This window comes from Ceratosolen solmsi, unplaced genomic scaffold, assembly GCF_000503995.2.
Source record: "Ceratosolen solmsi marchali unplaced genomic scaffold, CerSol_1.0 scaffold10, whole genome shotgun sequence".
Lineage (NCBI taxonomy): Eukaryota > Metazoa > Arthropoda > Insecta > Hymenoptera > Agaonidae > Ceratosolen > Ceratosolen solmsi.
The window spans coordinates 6,598,491-6,625,971 of NW_011948412.1; the positions used below are offsets into that span (position 1 = coordinate 6,598,491).

Sequence of the window (27,481 nt, forward strand, 5' to 3'; positions counted from 1 at the left end):
AATGAAAAGAAAGAAAGAAAGAAGAAAAAAAAAACACGTAAACATCCCTAACGCGATAAATACAAAATGAGATGGGCTCGATACAATGGGCGACGCTCGTTCTCAAGCTCCTCAGCTCAAGCGTTGCCAGTTCCGAATGATAAATCCTCATTGGTCCATACTCTCCCTTAGGCATTATCCTGATTAAGATCGATCACGTAGACGCTCTGGCCACGATGTTTTATCCTTATATGCCGGTAAATATGACTTCGCTGCTTCATTCTAGTAGTGCAATAGGGGCACTGCATCTTTGGCTCGCGATTGCACTCGATATTCACGTGGCGCTTGAGGCACCACGAATGCTTGTACGTGCGATGACATTTGGGACAGACGTAACGGTCCTCGCTCCCTATAGCTCTGGCACGAAACGCACGTGTATTGAATTTGTCGCTGATGATGATGGGTTCGGCGATGGGTTGGGTAATGGGCTCCGGGAGATAGAGGGGATCCGAGCTGTAATCCGTGATGTCCATTACATCCGTGTCTAAAATGTAAGATTAAAATGCGTGAATATCGGCGCTACGGATGCTTTGTCATTGCTACTATCGAGCACATTCTTAATCCATTGGTATCGCACTTGTCGTGCCTTCTTCGCAGAAAGACGAGAATTCATGGGCGACAATGGATTAAGGTCGGTGCGCGCGAATCGATAATCATTTCTAGGTGAAATCGTCACTTCGACTTACGGCGAGCAGCCTGTGTGAGCGATATTGTACACTTATTTTTAAAACTTTTCACGCTACATGAAAACATTATTACATTAAAATTACAATAGCTACATCACACAAGCTAAATACTTTCGTATTTTATGTGTGTAAATTGATAGTAGATAATGATATAACAGCAAAATTAGCATACGTACCAAACATTATTTTACCAATATACATAAGAAGTAACTCAAGTTAAACAAAATACAATTTAATAGCGTGATTACGTTACCATTATAAATTAACCATTCACCATTCACCATTCACCATTCCTAAGAAACAAGAAAAGCACTAAATAGAAATTTTATTTACACGGCTTAAGGCTATCGGATAAGAGAGATAATGCGTGGTGTTTATGTGTACGCGTATTCAGAAATGAAGCGAGAGGTTTATTTTATAAAATTATAAGTGTGTTTTGAATTTTTAACTTAAATAATTATATACATTATATATATATATATATATATATATATATATATATATATATATATATATATATATATATAAATAATAAAAAATTTATATATATATATATATATATATAAGGATTAGTAAAATTTTAATAGACAGCACAGACACATTCATAATTTTATAAAATATACTTTCCTTCTATCCCTTACGTTTTTTGTATACATACGTGCATGCGTGTACGTGTAGATGTACATTGTAATTTATATTTGTAATTAAAATCGGATACAAATTTTTTGTTTGTTTTTTGTTTGTTTATTATAAAGAAAAGCAGAAGAGAGAAGAACATTGAAATCATTTACCTACGATTATTGTTACATTGACTCATTCGGCTACCTCGTTTATTTTTAACATTTCCTTCCAATAAATTTGCACCATTAATAAACCAAATTTTTCCAATTTTAGTGACAAAAAATTTAATACTATCGTATACACATGTTACGTCAGTTTTTAGAAAGGCGCCATTAGAAGAAACACGAGAAACTTGCACTGTTCACTCATTTAGTCAACTACATTTACGGCTGCAAGTCTTCTTTATCATCCAACAAGCAACAAATTTTAAAAGCTAATAATCTTCCAATACGAGCCAACGAACGACTATTATAAAATATGCAACGATTATAGAATCTTTCGTTACAATTCTCTTTTACAAATGCCATTGTAATAACGCGCGCGTAAATTAAGAAAATATACACAATATTGAAAAGCTGGGAGTAGTAATGTACAATGTCAACATCGGCAAAATCGAAAAACAACGAATTACTGAGGGATTATTACTATTATTATTATCGATCATTATTATTATCATTATTCTTATTAACCTTATAAATCGTCATTCTTATAATAATTATTATCATTAATATTGTCATTATTATATTATAACGATGATGTTAAAAAGAGCTTTAGATGTAATTTAAGCTTTCGGAATTATTAATTTCATAGGAATTTCGAGGGTCGTGGTGGGCTCGGCGAAAATCCCCTGGTAAGAATTGAGTGGCCGCAGCACTGGGATCGACAGTCCCCGCGACAGCGCTTCGGTCCCTCAATTCGACGATCTAAACGCGCTTGCCCGTGTGCTTGCGCTTAACGTTGTGCGCGCGCACTTGGCTTTGTTGCTTATTGCGCTCGTCGCACTAAGGACAACGGAACCAGGGCTCGAGTCCGCACTCGTAGCACTGATGGCGTTTGAGACTCTTGTGGAAGACGTAACCGTTGCCGCAAGCCGAGCGCACACGTGGTTCTGGCTAGTGGCCGTGGTCCAATGGTAGAGTGACATCAGCTTCGGTACTGCAAGCAAAAAGCAAGTCGGCCCCGGGGAGGCGCGAGTTAGTGGCTTCGGCTCGATTAAGACTCGGGGGCGCTTGGGTATGGCGACAGTTGGTGGGCGATTGATGGCGATGCGGTGGGGTGATTTGATTATCGTCGGATGTTCGTCGATTCTTGGATGAAATTCAGACGTGGGACAGCCATTGGCTACTTTCAACTGTTTGGACTAAATGTTATTACGACACGATTACGTTTTATTGTTATGTGAATTTATGATAATAAGCTAATGCATGAAACTCAAGTGTTTATGAGAGAGAAGGAAACCATATGAACGGGTTGCTTCAGTTTACTATAAAATTCGAATCACCAAGGTTCATGGAAGGTAATAGGACTGGAAGTTGTATAATTTAAATGCGAGCTGTTTTGCAGTACTAATGACAGTCAAATTCGAAATAGCCGAACGAATAATAATTGGCAATTCATAATTGATAAGTGATAATTTTTAATTAAGAATCAGTAATAATAATAAAAGTAAGAATAACAATACAAGCAGCAATAATGACAATTATGATGATGATGATGATGATGACGACGATAATTATAATAAAAATTATATTAACAATAGTGATAATAATAAAAAGTAAAATATATCAAACGATAATGAGAATATTAAGTATTACTAATGGACAGCGAAAAATAAGTTTATATCCTTAACAATATTATCCTAAACGATATTTATTATTTAAAAAGTTAGTCTTATCCTAAAAAAAAAAACAAATATTGTACATTAAATTTTTATACTTTGTATAAATCATTCGAGATAAAGTATCTTTAATTCATGTAAAATAACAATAGTTTTTGCTTTATTAGACGATCTCTCTATTCTACAAATATATCCATTAGATTTGTTAAAAAATATATGCATATATTATCATTATTATTATTATTATTATTATTATTATTATTATTATTATTATTATTATTATTATTATTGCAGAAAAACAAAAAATAAACTCCTTCTATATTTTGTGGTTCAAACTTTATTTGATTCGTTTAGAAAGTTTTTTAATCACAATTAAATAATTAAATATTCTAAAATTCAACAATTTCAAAAGTAGATAAATATTATTAAAAATATTTGCGGACTTTAATTACATTTTTTTGATACACAGTAAAAAAGTTTCTGTTCTTTTGTTCTATGCAATTGTAAGTCATACAAGCTTTTAAATATTTCCAAAATCAAATAGAAATAATAACTAATTGATACAAGAAAAATCATTTTCTAATAAATGTTAGTGCACAATTATAAAAAATATATATCTTACACAAAAATTAAATTTGATGATAATCAAGCCATCATCATACATTTGTATCTCTTATTTTCATTTCCTATCGATTTCATCTATCGACAATTTGTTAGAAAATTTTTTTTTTTTTTATTTAATTCCATCATCAAAGTGTTCATTATGATTAAAATTATATAATATTTGTTCTGCGATGCAACTTCGTTTAAAATACTAAAATTCGCAAATAAATCACATCAAACAAAAGTCTTAGATTATACGAGCAGCATCCTGTAAATAAAATTATTTAATTTTGTTCAAACGGTCATTAATTGATTCACGAGCATATGTACAATTAATAACAACCGAATTCTTATTAATAAATCATAAATAAGATATCGGATTTCAAAATTAACAATTATAATAAAGAAAGTCTCGAATGGTTTGTATTAAATGGATTCTTAAAACTATCCATACAATTGTTTACAAATCATGTACTTATCAAAGAATACATTGTTTGTTTTGTTTTTTTTTCTTTTCTTTTTTTTTCTTTTTTTTTTTTATAGCTTTTATTATCTTTTAGATAAATAATATACGGTTACTATTAAAGCTCATAAAGACAATTACTATTTAATTTAAATAAATATGCAATTCAGTATCATCAGTACTGTGAATAAAGCATCATGCTTACACCAAATAAAATAACTTTTCTAGTAACAAAAATCTATATATCATGAATATTAATACTCGAAACATTATTTTTATAAGGTTTATTCATAAAGTGAAAACATTGATATAATAAATAAATAAATATATATATATATATATATTTATTTATTTATTATACAAGCACACGCACGCACACGCATATATATATATATATATATATATATATATATATATATATATGTATGTGTATGTGTATGTGTATGTGTGTGTGTGTGTGTGCACGGGCGCGTGTGTGTAGATAAATGCATTGATTATTCTGTTAAAAATGCCACTGTAAAAGTATTCTTAAGAGGATTTTCTACTATAATCGAATAATTTGCTTAAATACTCTATAAATAGTTGATTACTCGCCAATATCTTTTAAAAGCATCGATGCATTATCCAATGTTTAAATAAAAATGATTATCGGCAGAATCGTTGCCAGTAAGTAGAGCTTAATGTGTATGCAAATTTAACGAACAGACGAACAGTTTTAGCTTACAACTTGTAATAAATATAAAAGCCGATGGTGTTGTTTAATGAAAAATTTCGATCGATCCGTTGCAGAGCTGTGGAAAATTAAATAAAACTAATGTCGTCGAATGAAAGCTTAATACATTACTCAGGGGATAAGCATACACCTCCCTCCTCCATACATCTTGAACGCCCAAAATGACAACACTTGGACCAAGTCTGCCACGATTAGTTTACTCCTACTAACAACCAGCAGGGTAAGTAATAATCTCGAAATTGTCGGTTAAAAGAGCCATTCGAAAGGACTGGAGCAATCTCGAGTAGGTAAACTCAAGTAAACGTAGGATCAGTCACTCTTGTCGGTGGCCTCGACGTTGACGACGTACACCCTTTCCCCGGGATGCTTCTTCCTAATGTGCGAGTATACCTGGGAGGTCTGCTTGCTCCTGAGGTCGCAGTAGGGACACATGTAGCGGGGCTCGTAACCACACTCGTACTTGAAGTGCCGGTTGCGGTTGCTCTTCAGGGTGAATCCCCGATGACACTTGGGGCAGTAGTGCTGTTTCTCCCGCCACTGCGGTCCCCGGGCAAAGGATCGTTTGTTGCTGGATCCGGTGCTGGTGCTGCCTTCCTCGATGAAGCTCATAAGCGAACTTATGAGCTGGTCTGCAAACAGAGGACGATTCAGTTGTTTAGGTCTTTCTTGGTCCGATTTTATTGGGTATTGCCCGGCGCGGATGAAACACGAGAGATAGATAGATAGATAGATAGATATAGAGAGAGAGAGAGAGAGAGAGAGAGAGAGAGGAAGAGAGAGGAAGAGAGAGAGAGGAAGAGAGAGAAAGAGAGAGAGAGAAAGAGAGAGACGTAAAGAGCTAAAGAGAGTGAGTGAGTGAGTGAGTGCGCACGCGCGCGCGTGTGTGTGTGTGAGAGAGAGAGAGAGAGAGAGAGAGAGAGAGAGAAAGAGAAAGAGAGACAGAGCACGTTTTTATTTTATCTTTCATTTGGTTAGTGATCACGGCTAGCGCGGAGTAAGTTGCTGCTTGCGAGTGGTGTAGTGATTTTGTTGGCTCGATATCATGGAGCTTTCAATGGGACGTTTCGTCGCATTTTTGCCGAGTCGAAGATTGGAGAAAGCTGACTTCTCCGTATTGAGACTCGGTCGAAAACGTTATAGGATCGCATTGAAATTCGAGAGGTGCAATTATTAGGATAATCGAGATTATAAACAAGTATTACTGTGCTTGTTTAGTATTAGGAACGCCAGCGACTGGCGACCCGATGCAAATTAAAATTACCTCTATAACCACTCCGTAACAATGCGTGCGAGCATAATGCCGTCCTCGTTTATCTATGGTGACAGCGAAAACGAGACGAGCCTTTTGTAATTAACATTCGCTGAGTAATCATCTGAACAAATTGTCGATGCATTCACGCAAAGAGCTTAAGCCGATGCAATACAGCTTTGCTAACTATATAATAATAGTCTTATTAACTTCACAACATACATGCCAATTATGTGATGAGTCGTTTACCATCACTGATTAAAAATTAGTAACTGCAAACTGTTAATAGTTCTTATGAGTATTAGTAGTACTGGTAAACACGTATAATACACGTTATGGAATTAAATATAATGTAATTGAGGTGCAACAGCTTTCTCATTCGAAAATCTTCAAAAATAAAAAAAAAAAAAAAAAAAAAAAAAAAAAAAAAAAGAACAACCAAATTCATGTAGTGGTAAGGGGTGATGGGAAGGAGGGAGGGGGAGGAGGTGAAATCTGATCGTAATCAATATATATATATATACATATATATATATATATATATATATATATCAAATATATATAATTTATTTTTCATCCAAGGAGTCGTTATGTTTTATATATCGTTTTATATTATTTTATTTTTAGCTAAATAAAGACATGTGGCTCCAGTCTCGAATACATTTATCATCTATAAATACAAGTATTTCATTAAATGTATCATAAAAAGTAAAATATATGGATAGTTGATAATAATAATTCAAATGATTTTCAAAAATATTATTGGTGTTTAGTTTTTGGTTGATCGTAACATACTCATATTGCTCGTCCCTCTTTGATTGACAGCCTATTAATACAATTTCTATTAATATTGAATGTAATGAAACTGCAAACGAACAAAAGAGTTTAATTAATAAATACGTATTTCAACGTATTTTATGAAATTAGACATCAAAAAACACTTCGTAATGTTATATTTCCATCTAACATTAAAATATTAATCATTTTGATTATTTTCAATGAGCTTAAAACTAATCAAACTTGAAGAAAAATCATATCATAATGTACATATGTGTGTGTGTGTGTGTGTGTGTGTGTGTGTGTGTGTGTGTGTGTGTGTGTGTGAGTGTATATATATATCAAATGTATATATATATATATATCAAAACATACCCTTTACATATCATTTTAATTTCATAATCTTTGGCTTTTAATCATAAAGATAAAAAATAAGCTCGACAATATTTTTAATTACAAATCCTGTAAATTTAATCTCTATACTATGGTTCTTAATGAAAAATAAATATTCTTATTATTACTATTGCTGTTGTTGTTATTATTATTGTTATTATTATTATTTAAATATATTTCATAATTAAAGATTAGAAATGCTATTGGAAAATGAAAAGTTGAAAGAAATTACTGCTGGTGTAACGTATAGCATCGAGGTTTTCATACGCAAGGATGATGAAATGAAATTATATAAAATTACAGTCGGTAAAATATATATTCGATGCTAACAAAAACATAATTTGAGATAATTAAATATCTCTATATTTTGGCATTCTTATTATTCTTTTACAAATACAACCGATTGAATTTATATTGTTTATGAATACTAAATAAAAATTCAACAATATCTATAATTAATAGCTTTAATGATTAATGCACTGTCGTTCGGATGACAAATCTAACTTTTCATTTACATTGGACACACGACGACAGTAGACACGCGAAAGAACTATTTATGACGTATAATAAAAATAATCGCGATAAGTTTTAATTAGACGATACGTATCCGCTTGGATACTGAACAAGTCTTATGGAAATTGTAAAATTTGTAATTTAACCACGATCGTATCACCCGCTTCTACTCTTACTTACGTTATCTTATTAAACGTAAGATTTTCACTGTCATTTGGCATTACATCACCTTCCGTTAAATTTATCGTATCGCTCGTTTGTGATAAATATAGTCACAACCCTCCGGTACTCTCTCATACTTCGATAAAAAAAAAAAAAAAAAAAAAAAAAAAAAAAAAAAAAGGGAAATAAAAAGGGGAAAAAAGAGAAAAAGAAGAAAAAAAAAAGTCAATAACCAGCGTAATAGCAATTACCAACACCTGGACCAGAGGTTTGAGAGAATTTAAAGACTTGTCGTCTGTGAGTAAAAGTAAAAGTGAGTCTCGGGGCGATTTCATCTAATCGTCGCACTTGAGATAAAGGACGTATACTCGCTCGCCGACATGTTTTGTCCTGATATGCGACATGACATTGGAGGTTTGCTTGCTACGAAACTCGCAATATGGGCACTGAAATCTCGGCTGCTGTCCACATTCGTAGTTCAGGTGACGCGTCATGTTGCCCTTGACAGTAAAAGCGCGCCAACACTTTGGGCATCGAAAGGGTCTATTTTGCACCTTCTGTTGCGTAATAATGACTTTGTGCCTCGTATGATTAAAGAAGTCTTGGGTGCTCGATCGCTGGCTACTCGCATTATTCGTTTGGCTAACGGTCGATGATGCTGGTCGATTACCAGAATCCGACTCGGTCGAGTCGTTGCTACAAAGTGACGTCGTATGCTCAAGCGGCAAATTTATGTCCAATTGCGGCACAATGAAATCTGAAAAAGGAAAAATATTCAATGAATTAGTGAAGGTGCTCGATTGCGACACCACGATTGTTATTTCGTTGTTGTTCACGATGATGATGATGATGATGATGATGATGATGATGATGATGATGTTGTTGTTTCTGTCGTTGTTGTCGTTGTTGTCGAACGTGGTTATTGATGATTGTTGTGATGTTGGTACAATGTTTGTGAGATAATATCGAGCTTACATGAATGGCTCGTTCATGTGCGTTCGAATTGTTCAATAATACTTTTTTTTATTAAGATTATTGTAAATTTAGATTGATTCAACATTGCAAGCTAAATATTTCCAAGATTATTATAATTGTCCATACTTGTATGTCGAAACTTGAATGAAAGGAATAGCTAAATCTTAGCTTAACAATGTAAGAAATGTTAAAGACGTAGAATTTTATTTTTCTCTCTGAAACATAGTTGATTAGCTTAATACTTTTATTTTGCAAAAGGGTATATTTTAACAACATTTCTATTGCAATATTACGATATTAACGATCGCTATACTTTCGCTCGAATTATTCATGAAAATATTATCAACATTTTCAAGATTTATTTATTTATTACGATTGGCAGGAACAAATATAATTCCTTATTTATGCCAATGTTATCGAATTTTCATATTATTTTTAAAAATCTAAATTATGCATAATTAAATAAATAAATGACATTGTATTAAATATTTCTTTACAAAATCCCGTTGGATTAAAGTGCATATGCATACACTCTACATTTGTTGAAAAAAAAATAATAAAAATAGTAATTCTCACGTCCCATTAAAATTAACACATACGCTTGTACATTGAGTATTGTCATGGTTTTAAATATTAATCGAGTAAAGTGCCATTAAAACAGCTCGTTCAAAAGTTTTATCAGCCAAAGGTGCAATCGATAGATTTCAATATAATTTGATATATCAATTATCATATAAATAAGAGTAAAAGAAAAGTATATAATTTTTGTTGCAGATATCTTGCTAACAGCCCACCTCCGCTTGATATATAAACTGCTGTTGCATTTCACTCTTTGAATAACTGAAACATGAAATATGTATTATACAGCAATTTTTGGTAACATTTATAATAAAAGGCCAGCACCTTTCATTGAAGGACAATTGACGAATACATTAATTTCTTTCTATTCCCAGCCCACAACCTCATATATATATATATATTTATATATATATATATATATATATATATACATATATATACATATATATACATAAATTTATAATAACAATATATAATAGCCATTTGTTTAATAAATATTTTATTTCGTAAATAATCTACATTTATATTTACATGTTTTATTAACTAATACGCAATACCTAGCGTTTCATTATTAAAATATACCGAGTATTGTTAAATTAAATTATTTCTTACGTAACGCAGACGAAATTATAAGCCTTGACTAGAGACATTGGTGTAGTAAGATTTGCGCATTTTTGCATTACAACTTTCGCTAGTCTACCAAATTTGTTTTCTAAAAGTATCATAAATTTACTAGGATTAGTGAGAAAACGTCCAGATTCTTACATAATTAAGCAGTTTAATACAGCCTACCGATATTAACGAAAATTATTTATCGTCATAATAATGAGAATAATATTACGTATTTGTTATATAAAAAATTCATTCGTTCCACAAAATATTCTGATAATATTATATCAACTGAATGCATATGACATAAAGATTTCATCAACTAACATGTATAACTAACGAAGAAAGATTTCATCAGTTGCAAGTTCATTCGTACATTACGTTCCGGGATGAGATAATTAATACTTATTAAATTGAGTAAACACATAAGTAAATAAATGTGAAAATTATTTATGCTGAATAAGGTGGGGAACAAATTTCTTTTATAACTTTAGGTATTTGTACACTTTCTAAAAAAAAAATTCGCCCATTAAAATTATCCCATTAATGCTAAAACGAAGTTATTTTAACTAAAATATAATAATTGCATATTTGGTTTGCGCTTTAAATAGTCTTTCAAAACTAAATCTACAATTTTCTAATTATAAACTAATTCTAATTGAATTAAATATATCAAATAATTTGTAATGGTGAATACATTCTTTTAGATTCTTCCGAATAAATAAATTAAATTTATGGAAACGTATGATCCATTTATATAAAAATTTTATTTCTACACATATATTATATCACGTCATTTTAATTCTAAAATTATTCATTCGAAGATAATTTATCTGTAAATAATTAGAATGCATATAATTTACAATTCATGTAACAATAAATGCAATGAAAAATATTAATTTTTGGAGTATCAAAATTATAATACATCTTTCATTATTTGAGTAAATTTATAATGAGATATTAATGTTCTGACGAATATTGCAAAACAATTGTTATTCCACCATGAACAATATATATATATATATATATATATATATATATATATATATATATATATTAATTAAGTATGGGCACTGAAATTTTCTACTGTTTCGATTAAACATTTTCAATATATTGCGAAAATCAATTAAATAGAAAAAAAAAATAAATAAATAAATAATTAATTGACTTATGTTTATAATTTAATTGAACATGTGTATTGGTTGAATAGATGATACATTTAATAAAATAAGTTAAGTAATAAAGTGAAGTAAGAAGCGTTTATATATTATGGAAATAATATTGGCAATGAAAGAAAAATTTTCTTAAAACGAAATTTCACACGAAGACAATTTAATTTTTAATGCGCAAGAAACTTGAATAAAATACGTCGTTGTTTGTTTATTTACTTTGATACTGGAAAATATGAATTTCAAATGCCATAATTATATTATGACAATAAGTGACATCATCATTGACCCCGTTTATTTAAAAATTAACGAAGCATCCTTAAATCGGACTTTTATAAAATATCAATTTATATTAATCCGACTATTTTCTTGGGAGCAGTAAAAGTTAAAATAGGTGTCATTACGTAATAATGGACATGTGATTGTAAAGTAACTTTATCCACTCATATTCGACTGAATTTTTCCACTTGTACATGGACTTATTTCTTATTTACTCTACAATTTCATCGACTGAAGGCTAAAATGTAGTGAGATTTGTCGCGTTTATTCTTATTATTCAGCATAAGCTACTCATAAGCTGCAATACGCTTAGTAAGAATTTGATTGTTGTATATCACAGTGTTGAAATGTCATAAAAGTATAATTTGCAATTAATTTTTATCTTTATAGTATAAGGAGGGTGGCGGTGGGGGTGGGGAGGGGGGAGAAAAAAAAGAAGAAAAAGAAGAAGAAGAAAAAACATTAAATAAAGAAAGGACACGTAGCTAAATTTAGTTCGCATTAATTTTATTATGTCACTACTTTTTAGACGCCCTTCATTTTTGTTTTTGTTTTGTTTGTTTTTGTTTTGTTTTTGTTTGCCTTTACCATAAACGCTCTACTACTTCTCTTGAATTTTAGAATTTGCTTTCCCAAGAGAAAGCCTACATAAATAATTGTATATTAAAAATATATCTATCTATTTTAATACGTACACGCTCCTCGAGACATGAGCGCGTTCGCTTGTGCGTGTGTGGTACCGTAGGTGTTATCTTAGGATTAATTTCGAGAGATTTCTCTTCATAATGTAAATTTCCTCTTATCGAATCAAGTAAAAATATCTCTCTCTCTCTCTCTCTCTCTCTATCAAAAAGCTTAAACCTCGTAGAGCTATGAAATTGGCTGCAACGTACGACGTAGCCAAAGTATTTTAAAAATTTTCGCGCTAGGGAGCTTTATTTAGGGTAGATAAAAAAAAAAAAAAAAAAAAACAAAAAAAAAAACAAAAAAAAAAACAAAAACAAAAAAACAAAAAAAAGTGAAAATCGTTTGTACAAGCAAAAGAATGCGAAGGCAAGGGAAGTACCGCGAGGCTGCAGTATAAAATCCGATGTGCGATTGATCGATCGTTGGTCGAAGGATGACGGGTGCGGTACGTAAGGTAACTTAATATAATTCCAGACTGGCTTGGCTTGCGCGATTAAAGGGAGAGCGACAGAGGAGAGGGCCAGAGTGTAACGAGTGATCGGCAAGCAAAATAAAACGTATAAATACTCCCTCCGCTGTGAAAGTCTCGGGATAGGGCGCGCCAAGCCAAAACCCACTTGTCAATGTGCCTGGCCGAATGACGTAATTTCTCAATCGGCTCTATAGTCGCGCCTCGTGAGCCTCGCGTTCGTCGCTATGTCCACGCAGTACATCTCGCTGTTGGGGTGAAAGGTGCGTATGTGGGTCCAGGCGTGGGTGCGCTGGCGCAGGTGTATCTTGCAGTAAGGACACTCGAAACGCTGGGGAGTGCCGCACTCGTAGGTGTAGTGGCGAATCATGTGGCTTCGATGTTTGTAGGTGCGATAGCAACGTGGACAGGGATGTCGCTTGGCGGCCTCGTCGGCTTGGGTGTAGAGGTCGTTGGCGCTCGGCCAATTTTTGTACGCGATGCCTGGAAAATAAAAGAGCGGTGCTCGCATTAGTGCCAGCGACGAGCTTCCTCTTGTCTTTTGCTTTGCTTTTTTCTTTTGTTTATTCTCATTTCTCTTTTGTATTTTGTTTTTGGTTTTTTTTTCTGTTTTTTTTTTTTTTATTTTTGCGAAGGAGAAGATACGTGCTTGCTAAGGCGGCTCTGGATTCACGAAACTTGCCTCTCGCTCCTCCTGCGCTCGTGCGAATCTTACTTACGAGTGAATGAGTGAGACCGACGAGTTGTTGCGCTCGAGGGGAAGAGTCTTGCGTATTAGTTTGGATTTGTACATGAAACTGCAACTCATCGTAAGCTTTACAAATTTTTAGTGTGTTGTATGGTCGGAGATATGGTACACACACACACACGCGCGCGCGCGCGCGCGCGCACACACACACACACGCACACGCACACACACATATATATATATATATATATATGTATAATGCGTTATGGAAAATAAACTTTGATGTGGAATGTTGGGAGCTTGGATCTCAAATGGGACATACTTTTTATTATTTTTAATTGACTACAATTGCCTATCGGTGTTACACAATTTATTTATATTTCATAAATAACAAGAAAGTCGTGCATGGGCTCTTTAAGATTATTTTAGTCGCATACGTGTATTTTGATTACTTCGAGGCGTATGATTAGGCAAATGATTGGTAAATTTATTCAACATAATTCCATTATGTTTCAAGTAATATTCGATACTTTGGTATATTCTGCTTATGAGGGGTCATTTCGCTTATGTGAAAAGTCTTGCTCCATTATAATTAATCTCGAGTCGTCGTCGACGACAAAATTATTTCTATTTATTCTATTTATGATCGATGTCAAACTGAGAAAGTAAAATTTATTATATACACTTTACATTTAACGATGTAAAATACATTTTTTTTGTCTAATCTTTTGTCCCATTCAATTGAGCTCGTAACTACGTAAAATCTAAATAGGAATGTCAACTTTGTTGTTATAAAAAGACCTGTGTGCAACTAATTTTTTATGATGCACGTGAACGAGAAAGTTATTGGCACATAATGACATGGGTCTATAAATTTGAAGTATCGTATATAATATTTAATATAAACTGTATTGAACGTTTTGTACAATAATATATATATATATATATTCTTTGATCATCTAAATATTAAAAAGGAAAAAAGTGTTTCATCTCTATTTTATAGTTTCAATAAATGCTGTTTCTAGATTATTTTGCTTTATTGATTTATTTATTTATTTATTTATTTATTTATTTATTTTCTTTTTCATTCATACTTATTCTTGAAACAATTTTTTCAAATATTAAATTCTTCGTATCGATAAATCGATAAACAATGTTTTCTACATGTTTCAAAAATTTATATTCTATATAGAAAATTTGTATGTATGTATATATACAAAAGGTTTTTGGCATTCATTATTATTGTTATTTGTGTAAAAATAAACTATATATAGATAAATAAGTAGATAAAAAATTTAATTATTCTATTTCGGAAGCATCGAAGAGTATAGATATCTTAATAGACCAGATAATTTTTAAAACTTTGATTGATTAAGTAAAATTCGAATTTTCCCAATGATTTATAATTTTTATCTTTGCTGTTTTAAGACTTGCACTTCGATTGGTATATCTGACGATTCGAAAGATAAACAATTAAAGGCAGAATCGCTGAGAATCAAGATAATTCACGAATGCCTTATCCAGAATATTTACATTTAACTTTTTTTTATGGGACTCCATGTTTCTACATATATACAGTCTCCGATTAAATACATTACATATTTATTTTCAACTGAATTTTAAGTGTCTGTAATAAAATTAATATTCAATTACTACTTTATCATATATTAATTGTAAAAAGGTGCGTATATTAAAAAAAAAAAATTAATAAATAATTTGAGGTCATCGGGCAATTCGTTACCAGAATTCGAGAGGATAATGATGCCAAGCAGAGACTCGTCTTGTAAAGAAAGAAGAATAAACTTTAATATTGTTTAGCGTTTAAGTCACGTAAGATTCGAATTATATTTCGAATTATGCTCAATAAGCCAGATTATAGTATTCATTCTACTTTCATAGGTATTATTTATTTATATAGACCCTTCCCCCTCTATATCACGATAGATTATACTTACATTTTAAATAATTCCACAATAGCAAAAAAATAATGTTATTTTCTAATATGGATAATCATAATTTTTTAATATTTTCTTTCTTTTCTTTTTTTTTTTTATCCTGAAAAAGAAACTATAATCAACAATTATAACAATTGCATTCGTTAGTCCTCACGAGTAACCTTCAATTGCAAATACAAAATATATTTCCATCGAATGGTTTTTTAATTTTTTAATTTCTCACCATTAACACAATTACCCCCGAGTATAATAATTTGGTGCTTCGGAAGCTAGGGAAACCATTTTTCAACACTTATTAAATAAATTAGTAATAATCAAGATTGAGCCGAAAATGTTTTAATATGTCACTACTGTTAAGACATATTTTTATACATAAATAGGAATATAAATCACTTGATTTTGCGATAAAATTATCGTGCATAATCGTGCATGTCCATATAGTATTTTTACCCTTAGAATAATCATTGTATTTATCAATCAATCATGTATTACAAGAAAAATCACGCTACCTCATGTATTATATAAGGATGGTAGACCAGCATCCATATGGCTGTATATGAAATATTCCAAAAGATGACTAAAAATTTCACCAGCGATACCTCATCTCTTCAAGATCAAGGACGTAAATAAATGGTACTATAACGATGGGCAGATTTTAAGGTGCGAGTAAACGTGCGATCGGTGCTTGGCCACGCAGTCGCAGTAAGGACATTGGAATATCGGGGGCCTTGAGCCACTCGTCGTACGTAAGGTCTTCTCTATGCAGACCTCGAGACCCTTTGTACGTCTTGGCGCAATTGAGAGAGCGGAAGCTGCCCCCGGTCACGTTGAATTGACAATTGCGAGCTCGTCGCTTGGCCATGGCACACTGAAAGCACTTTTAGCTCGTTTGGTTAGATGGGCGAGAAATTTCACTCGACTCGGTGAGCACGTAGATGTAAACTAACGTGCTATAAAAAAAAAGGGAATCTGCTTAGAATTAGTGGCATCTGAAACAGATACGATCATATTTAGTTTAATATTGTCAGATTGGCATCATTAATGAGAGAATTAATGGCCAAGCAATAACAACATTTGCTTCAAAGCTGTCATCAACTGATGTGGGTTATATTAGTAGGGGAGTGTATGTAGTCAAAAGTCAATAGTAGTTTGAAATTTTATATTATATTAAAAATATATAAATTTTATTTAAAATTACATGCTTATCATATATTGATTATCTGTACAATTATGAAGTCTCTATCAATTATTACTTACTCCACAATAATATAATTTAAACAAATGTCATTAAGTATATTTAAAAATAAGATTTTCATATACAAACAATCGTTAAATTAAAGAACGTGCATCATTTCTCCATTATCATTCAATTTACTTACAAATAAGCATAAATATTGTTTTACATTTTTATTCCATGAATTGAGGAAAAAACAGTTAAAACTAAAAGTTTATTTTCTAAATAAAAACATCTTATACTTTTAACGTGTTATGTTTATATTGTAAGAAAGAATACATTCGGAAATATTGTACAAAATTTTAATGTAAATAGATAAACTTAATATGTTTATAGAATTATGTTAGATAATTTATTAGAAAAGTCAATGAAAAGACTAAATAAAGAAATTTCGTATTCTTATAAAATCAAACGATTCACACGCAAGAAAATAGATAGATAGATAGATAGATAGATAGATAGATAGATAGAGAGAGATAGAGAGAGAGATAGAGAGAGATAGAGAGAGAGAGAGAAAGCACAGACACACACGCAGACACATTATTTTTATTACACATTGTTCAACAAAAATATTATATTTCATTGGTATGTAATACATTGGCTTAAATATTTGACTTTGAACATTCAATCGATGCACTCGTTTAATTTAAGCTCTAAAAAGTTCAAGTTGTAATCAAGTATTCAAGTAATACCGTATTAATTACCGTAATAAAATTTACTATGCTTTAACATTTTCAATAAAGTTATAAAATAGTCTTAAAGCCTACGTTAAAATATTATATTTTTTCTTTTATTTTTTTCAAATTATTGTTAAGAACGATAATCTATGAGATCAACAATAAACGAATATAAATATTCATACCTTTATTTATCAAATGTAAGAAGAAGAAGAAAAAATTATCACGTCATTATTGTATTGCGTGAACGGCATGATTATTACTTCTAAAATGCTTAATCAATGTTCCATGTCCACCGTCTTCTTTCATGTCACGCGGCTAAGTAAATTTATAAACGAAAAAGATTCGCTTACAACTCAGATACTGATAGCGCATTTGGTAAAATAGACACGCTGAGATGTGATGATGAAATATTCGTTTAAATGCGAATTGTTATTATTAAGGCAGAATAATAATAAAAAAAAAAAAAAAAATTATAAAAACATGATTCAAGATCGGTAGAAATAGATATAAAAAGCTGCTCGTACATTATTTAAAATAGGACATAATATATGTTTTCAATATCTATATATATATATCTGTGTGTGTGTGTGTGTGTGTGTGTGTTTTTTTTTTTTTTTTTTTTTTTTATTTTACCGCGACCATTAGATTTTTAAATGTAAATTTCTAGTGAAACAGAATACCTTAAAAGCACATAACTACAGATTCAACATTAACATATTAATTTAATAACGTATATATTATAAAATTTTATTCGTTAATAATTACAACGTGTAATTATATAAATAATTAAGCTTTATTAATGTTGGCAATCGATACTTGCACTTGAAAGTCTTAAACTCAAATAACGCGGAGCGTCAAATAGACAAAATGCCGAATGATAAAGTCGTTAGCGAGAATCGCCATGTCTTAGGTATCACAAATAAATTTCTAATATTAGCTCGTTCCATCATTCGGAATTTTTACTTTCGCATATTTATCTTATTTACAGATTTTTACATTTCTAAACGTTAAAACATGGTCCGCTCGTACTACGTCTCTCATATTTGTCGCTTGAACGCTTATCAACAGGCACTTTTGAAAATTATCCTATCCCCGCCTCAAAACTCTCGACCCGCCTTCGAATCAAAGGCAGTAAAAACTTGCGCACGCTTAAGCTCCACCCCCGCCCCCAAGAAAATAAACGCGAAAGTTGGCTGAAAAACGCCGAGTCGTCTTGGTCCGATTGGCCCCCCGACTTGCCGCCACAGCCGCAATACCTTCACTCGCGCAAACGAACCCGAAACCCCGAATCTACACAAGGAGCAATGCGCCAGGTCCGCTCCTTGCTTCACGACCTCTCAAGGTCGAGGGCGTAGACGACGCTGTTCTTGTGCGCTGACTTGATGTGCGTGTATACATGGGGCCGCTGCTTGGCTACGTAGTCGCAATGGGGACACTGGAACCTCGGAGCCTTGCCGCACTCGTAGGTACGATGCCTGTAAAGTCCGCTGTACCACTTGTAGGTCTTGCCACAGGTGTCGCAGCAGAATTTTCCGCGCTCCCGGTACATCGAGCTCCGTCTGTCCAGATGATAATGATCTGCGCACACAAAAAACAGAAGGGCATAGGTTTATCATCTCTCTATCAATCTTTATCGCTCATTCATTGTACTTTCATTGTCTTTCGTCTTTCGGCCAGTCATCGGAACGCGATGGATCTTAATTCCGAGTGTGCTCGTGCACCCACGTGTGACTCATGTACAACTGATACAAATTCGTTTTATCATATAATTGTGTGTTATGAATTAATGCTGATAAGTATGTGACGGGCTATATTTACCTTTACTCAACCTTAACGATTCATTCTATTCATCAAATAAAAATGTTATTTTCTCGTTTCAGTATGGCTGCTCTTATCGGCTTTGTTGATACTTCGAGCAAAGAGTATCTGAAATCTTAATAGATATCGTAATGGTAATGAAGCTGTTTAACAACAACAACAACAACAACAACAACAACAACAACGACAACAACGACAACGACAACAACGACAACGACAATAACGACAACAATAACGACAACAATAACAACAACGAGAACAACAACGAGAACAACAATAACAAAATATATTCTCTCCTTAAAAATGTGTCATATTAATTTTATTAAACGCATAAGTTGGTATAAAAATTTTAACCGATACAATTATCATTCGATTATTAATATCCTTGATATTACATTTTTCATTAATCCAGATTCCTTTTTTCTTTTTTCTTTTTTCTTTTTTCTTTTTTCTTTTTTTCTTTTATTTATTTTTTTTTTTTAATTTCTGCGATATCATTTATAAAATCATAAAATAAATATTTACAATAGATTTATGATACATGTATACAAGAGTATTATTAAGTGTATGTTAAAGAATGGAACCATTAAAGGATAATTTCGTTAATTCCTTTTAATCATAGACATTTATGGATCACAAAAGTGTGAATACTTTGCAAATTTTACCTCCAATACGCACAAAATATGCAATTTTTAATACATCGGATTTAACATTATTATTATTATTGTTACATATAATTTATATACACGCAATACTTTATATGTGACGGTATAAATGATGAAGAAATTAATTTGAACATTAAATTCAACGTCTTAAGTAGAATTTAAGCAATACTTTAGCAATGATTGAGAAAACATATTGTGTGTGCAAATTAGAAATATAAAAGTACAAGGATAAATCAAGCATTGTCTTATGATTTATAAATACATAAGATATATTTTTACTACATAATACATAATTTCACGACACATGTGAAAATAGTATAATACACACTTGAACTCAAAAAGAAAAAAAAAAAAAGAAAAAATCATAATTCAGCGTATTGTACGTAAGAAAATTAAAGATTGAAGTCGAAAAAATAAAATAAAGACACTTGAGACACGAACGTACTTTAATATAATTACATCAATAGATCTGACAAAAAAAAAAAAAAAATCAAATACTTACTAATACATAATAAAACTTAGAAGTAAGAATTTTTTTAAGAATTTCTTAAACTTGTATAACCATAAAGTATATAAAAATATATTAAAAAGACGGATAGAGTATTTATTTCAACATAAATTAGTGCTTTTGTTTATGTTAATTTTTTTTGTTTTTGTTTTATTCTCTTTTATTTTTATTTATTTTTTGATATTTTCATAAAAAATCAATAAAAATATTGTATTCCGTTATGTTAGATAATCTTCGTATTAACATGGAAGGAATTTTTGTTTAATTTAATACGTAACAACGATCTTTGATTAAAAATTCATGTAACCAGCAAATTAATGTATCTTTACGGCACAAGTACGACGAATATTTTGCCTTCGGAATAATTTAGCCACTGAATATTGATATGAGAATTTATTTAATCATAATACTTTCTTTACTTCTCAAGACTAAACATACAATTCATAAAGTCTCGGGCTCAACGTATCGCCACAAAACTTATACTATAACCAATTGCTCACACTCGTATGGCTATAGAATAAGAGACTTTAACATTCCAAAATTTATATCGAAGATGCTGAGTCTCCACTGTAAACAGAAATTCTCTTTATCCTCCTCGCAGAAAAGAAACGCGTGCAAAGCATTTCGACTCAGCAGAATAATCATCCCCGCCGCGGCTATGTAATTCTGCCAAAACTCTTGTCCAAAAAGATCGAGGGACAGATGCTCCGGGGCCGCGACTTACCCCTTCAGGTCATTCACTAGTGCGTCCGGTCGTTCATAATGAAGGATGGCGTCTCCTGGGGATGCAGTCGCTTCACGTGGGCGTACACATTGTGGGTGTATCGCGATACGTACGTGCAATAAGGACACTTATATATTGCCGGCCTGCCGCAAACGTGCCGGAAGTGCTTGAACATGTTTGCCTTGTTGGTATATCGATGGTTGCAGCGCGGACAGTAGTAGTAGCCGTAATTGAATATCACCTTCCGGTAATCTGAAAAACAAATGGCCCAAGGTCAGTGCGACTAGGACACACGTAGGCGCAAATGAAGAGTAGATTTTTCGTTTTATCGACGGTGGCGGTGTCCGTGGCGGCAACAACAACAACAACAACGGCAACGGCAACGGCAACGGCAACGGCAACGGCAACGGCCCCGACAACGAGCCATTGGATCGACGCTGTTGTAGATCACGAGCGAGAGACCGGATTTACGCGCGAATGGTGACGATGGGCGACAAACCGGTCTCTTGTCCTGGCCTATTGTTTTGTTTAAACATTTTTTTCTTTTTCTTTTTTTCTTTTCTCGTCACATTAGACTGCTTGAAAGGAGTAGCACGTGAATATAATATTGGCAAATGCATTTATTTATAATGTCTTTACATTGGTAATGATAATTGTTGATTATCATGGATAAATTATACATCATTGGTTACCTACGTAAAAAATATAATACCGGGATTAAGAGATTTTCTTTTCTAAATTTATTCTAAATTATAGATCATAATTTAGAAAACATTTGTAAATTTTAATCGAGCATTAATGAGTATATGGCGCAGTACTTTGTGATTCGGTACAAAATTCAAATTAATTACATAGGAAAATACTTATTTGACAATAAACAGTCTTCGGTTTATTTGGGAAAGCTTAAGCTGAGTCGAGTAAGACTATATTTTACAATCTATTAGAGCATCGCTATTTAACATTCTCTATTAATATGTCGTTAAAGAACGTATAAAAATAGCTATTCCGCTTTTTAAATCTTCAAAGAGAAATAGCAAATCATTGATAAAATATAATATGCAGAGCGATTTGATCTTTGTTTAAGGAACTATTCATAAAGTGTAATGTAATGAAATATATAAAATACTAATTGCACAAGGATATAATAGTTCATTTGTAATCGCATAAAAACATTAAAAAATAAATCACACATTGTTTTTTTTGTTTTTTTTTGTTTTTTTTGTTTTTTTGTTTTTTTGTTTTTTTGTTTTTTTCTCTACCAAATCGGTAAAAGTATTAATCTCATGTCAAAATGAATAACAATTTATACATTAATGTATTTTCAAATAAAGCTTTCGGATAAATGGCTTCTATATTAAATAATCATTATAGTAAATGGCATGAAAAACTTTATCATATATCAGCAATAACAATGTTAATAAAATGAGAAAGGCACGAATAAATTATGGCAATCGTCATCGAATAAAAGTCAATCCGTTAACGAATAACAAAAGACAAATAAATAAATGTGACATCCAAAAATGATGTTGGCTCAGGAACATTAAACTACGAAATTACAAGTCAAGCATCAATACATACATTTGTATAGATCGATGTACATAGGAGATAAAAATTAATAAACTAAATAGCACAATTAATTAACAATTAAATCATATTAAATCATGCATATTAATCTATATATATATATATATATATATATATATATATATATATTCTAAAATTAGAATAAAATAGACGATAGAGAGAGAGAGAGAGAGAGAGAGAGAGTTACTTTGAAAGTAAAATTTGAGTTTTCTCATCCGAAAAGCTGAGCATCCTCTTTCAATTAAATCGAAAATTTCGATCGATTATAAAATGAATGATTAAGCGACATTAATTGCGCGCAAAGACGTCTTCAACGCAGCTTGATGAAGTAGGACTTTTGCTGGGGATGATGCCTCCTCACGTGGGCGTAGATGTTGTGAGTGTACCGCGAGAGGTACTCGCAGTAAGGGCACCGGTACTTGGGTGGTACGCCGCATTCGTGCCGGAAGTGACGCACCATGTTCGCCTTCTCCGTGTAGCCGTGGTTGCAGCGCGGGCAGAAGTAACTCTTGCAGAAGCTGTAGATATTACGCCGCAACTTCTGGCTGTCGTCAAGGCGATCATCTGCAAAGCCACCAATCGAATAATTAGTCGGGACGATCGTGTGCGATTTAGTAGATGTCCTTTTAAATTTCGGGCATGTAATTGCCGTCCCGATGGCTCTCACTAGCGTTGATATTTGTTTTACTAAGAATTGTTAGTGGGCTAGAAGCTGCGATTGGAGTTTCGAAATGTAATATTTCTGACTAGACTTATCAACGAATGTAATTTACCATGTTGATTGGGCATTTGTAAAACGATTACTGATAACTGATTAACTAGCTTCGTCAATATCAACGGCTACATCATGTCAAAAATTTAGCAGCTACATTAATTAATAAAATTTGCTTTGTCAATAATTTTACTTGCTTACAACATTGCCACACCCTTGTAAGAAACAAAAGACAAAAGTAGCAAACTATTAATCACAATGCAATAATAATATGCGATAATAAATAATAATAAGAATCAAATAAACACAAAGGAATATGAAAAAAAAAATAAAATAATAAATAATTAACGACTAAACAAGTGAAGTAATGGTATTATGCATTCATCAAAAAACTTTATTTCTAATTCTTTTACACTTTTGGTATTAACTTCTTTTTGCCGTACGCTCAATTATCGTTTTAATCAATCTCTGCTGCATTCCCTAATGATTAAAATTATAAAAAATTATTTCTATTCCCAGTACTTAAAAATACAATGCACTTTTTAATGATTTTATTAATTACATTACAATAATGCAAAGCGAATAAAATTGTCTTTGTTGTTATTGTTGTTGTCGTTTATTCTTTGCTTGTTTATGTTAGTATAAATTAACGGATTCAATGAACAATAAATACATGTATTAATAAGATTTGGTGTCACACAATTATCATAATCGGTCGTCTCCATTGGCCATCGGGATTAATAATATTAGACTAGATCTTTATTTATATTAATAATCGAACTAATCTCATACATAATATAATAATTTTACAGCACGTTTTTTATCCATTACAATTTATAAAAATAAAAATATACGCTTAAAAATTCTTAATCATAGCATAAATATATAATCAAATACTGCAATAAATGTAAATTTACGGCTAATGTCACTAAATATTATTAGTCTAACTAGGAATTATTAAGCATGGCGAATTTCCACGGTATTATTTAAAATTATATTTTAATATAATAATAATAATAATAATAATAATAATAATAATAATAATAATAATAATAATAATAATAATAATAACAACAACAATAATAATGATAATAATAATAAAATTTTAATAATTCATGATATTCGAAAGGAAATTCTTATATCGATTGTGATAGCATCGAGCATTTCATTTATTAAACTGTCCACTGTTTCACAAATTTTATTAATTGTCTAATTACGTGGTAATTCAATATAATAATTCGTTGAAATACACACTTACAATAATTTCTGCATTTCATGAAATTATTAAAATTCAGAAAAAAATCAGAAAAATTATCAAAGATTATCAATTACGAAATTATGATCAATATATTTGGTAATAAATCTATTATTTACATCGTATTTAATCAGGCTGTATCAGTATATTTTCTCTATTAACAGACAATGATAACGTTAATAGTAAATTTTACTCTACTTAAAACGAAAATGATAGCTTTCATACGTTTAGAAAATGTTCAATATAGAATATATTTTAACCATTTTACATTGTATCCTGAAAGGTCTTCCATCATTAATATTAATATAATAATAAATATAATAGATTATTCACGCGCGTGTGGGTATGTTTGACTCTACCTATCTGGTTGCGTGCGAGCGTGTGCGCGCGTGCGCCTGTGCTTTTGTATCTCTCAGCGCGCGAGGGCGATTAGTGTATCCACGTGTGTAAACGTAATCCATACACGGAAATAAAGAAATAATTTTTAAATTTTCTCAACATTGTGATTCGATATAATTCTACGTAAACATTAATTTGCAAAATGTTTAATAATTAAACAATTAATTAACTAATTTTTATTTATCTGTCACTTTAAATTGTACATTAAAATTAAAAGTTATTCACAATTTTTCTGATCTCTATATAGAAAATCATATTCTTTTTAAACTCTCTCTCTCTCTCTCTCTCTCTCTCTCTCTCTATATATATATATATATATATATATATATATATATATTGGACTGATTTATACGTATAAATATTTGACACATTCAATGTACATTTCATACTTTTTATGAATATGAAATAGGAATCAATTAGATATAAACGACGATGCGTTGTAAGGATAAACGATACATTCTTTGTCATTACATTTTATTATCAATGGATCCAATGGATTTATGTGACAAGAGATTATCAATGTAAATTAAAGGACATGAAAAATAATTGAATTTCAGACGAATGACATCGTGATTCTAATCTCTTAAACGTCTAAATGAGTACATATAAAAAATAAAATAAAATAAATAAATAAATAAATTTAAAAATAAAAAAAATAAAAAAAAAATCAAATGGTGTCAAATACCTTTAAATGGATATTTAATTCTTTAAATTAAATTCCTTAATCGACATCGATCATTGATCTTTGGGAGAAATTTACAGTTGCACTATATAACCAACCAAGCTCTTGTATATCTTCCTCGTAGGCTTTTTGTATATCTTCACGATAAAATAGAAAACGCTAAGTCACACTATGTACACACGAATATAAATCTATTTTACAATTATTTCATCGATGAAAGCTCAGTTCTTCACACACCATTGTAACCTTAGGCGAGTCGTGTTTGTTTGTTTGTGTGAGTGAATTAGCGAGGTGAGTGTGGGTGGACGAGTGCTTTAACCAGTCGAGTATTTACCATTGCTAATGCTTTACCTGAATATAGACTGTGATAATTTATATCGAGGATCAGGTGAGTTTACCACACACTGAAATAACGAACAGTCGCTGTTAACTCAAGGCGAGGCGGCACTCATCAGTTACGATCCAACGCCAGGAATCCACCGAGGACGGAAGGTTAGCCCCGGTTGGTCGACGCGTCACTAACACTCTCAGCGCCACGGCTGGAACTGGAGGTTCCGCCGCTTTCGCTGGTCCGCGGTCGATCAGTGATGGGTGCGAATGACTTGATCGGAGATGGACGCGAAAAGCTTGATCGCGTGGGGAATCTTGCCGTTATGCCTAGAGCGCACGTGCCGATAGATGTTGGACGAGCAGGAGGCCAGGGCGTCGCAGTAGGGGCACTTGTAGCGATGACCTTTGCCGCAGAAGTAGCGCAGATGGCGGGTGATGGTCGTCTTCTGGCTGAAGCGACGTCGGCAGTTCAGGCACTCGTAGCACTTACGCTCGTTTGGATGGATCTTGTAGGATATTAAACCTCCGAACTCATCCGTTTGATGCTGCAGCAGCTGCTGCTGCTGTTGTTGTTGTTGTTGTTGTTGTTGTTGTTGTTGTTCCCGTTGCTGCTGCGGCTGCTGCTGCTGCTGCTGCTGCTGCTGCTGCTGCTGATGCTGCTGCTGCTGATGCTCTTGGTGTTGCTGCAGATGCTCGGGGTGATTGTGGTATTGATAATGCTGCTGACGGTGGCGTTGCCGGAAGGTCGACCAGGACTTGATGTCTGAAAAAGAGGAGCACAAAAAGAAGTTCGTCAATTGGTGGGATAATTTTATGGTTCGTGGGACTTGGTCCTTTTTTGCTTGTAAATAGTAAGAAACTAGTACCGTGCAACGACATCTCTATAATTCATCTAAATCGTTTTAACTTATTAGGGTACTGATTAATACAGCTGTAGGATGCTACTGAAAGGATGTATTTGTGTCTTTAGATTGGCCAACGTGATACCTCATAGGTGACTTTAATTTCTCCTCCCATAATATATGTTGGCTTAGTGGGGTTTTTTTTTTCTTTCTTTTTTTCTTTTTTTTTTTAATGGTAACGCATAGTGTCGTAATTTTATATTCGACATATATACGAAGCATTGAGAGCATCCTTTGTCCACGCTATAAAATTAAAATAATACGCAATAATTCTTGCGAATTGTATGTAATGAACTTTTGGTAAATTTATTCGAGGCGAAGCTCGTACTCGTGTGAGTGCGAGTTGATTATTTTCAATGGATAATGGAGGAATTTAATAGGCTATGGGGTAATAAAAGCTTTAGTACTCTATTAGAGTCGAGTAAATTATCGAATAATCAGCCAAATATAAATGATAAAAGGGGAGTGCAAGATTTTTCATTGATAATTTTAAATAATTGAA

The 27,481-nt window shown here is 32.1% G+C and overlaps 2 protein-coding genes across 2 annotated transcripts in view; both read right to left on the reverse strand.

Annotated features, from left to right (window-relative positions):
- The window catches only part of LOC105364514 (uncharacterized), a 484,373-nt gene that overhangs the window by 369,304 nt on the left and 87,588 nt on the right, over positions 1-27,481 (reverse strand).
- LOC105368500 (longitudinals lacking protein, isoforms A/B/D/L-like) lies at positions 18,717-19,369 on the reverse strand. The gene is made up of 2 exons (XM_011507517.1): positions 19,219-19,369; positions 18,717-18,978 (listed from the first exon to the last, which is right to left on the reverse strand). The coding sequence occupies exon 2, from the start codon at positions 18,947-18,949 to the stop codon at positions 18,728-18,730; it is 222 nt and encodes a 73-aa protein (XP_011505819.1). The 5' UTR covers positions 18,950-18,978; positions 19,219-19,369; the 3' UTR covers positions 18,717-18,727.

What these genes read in the sequence shown, in the direction of transcription:
- LOC105368500 (XM_011507517.1), bottom strand. Translation starts at nt 18,949, where the DNA reads ATGTACCGGGAGCGCGGAAAATTCTGCTGCGACACCTGTGGCAAGACC.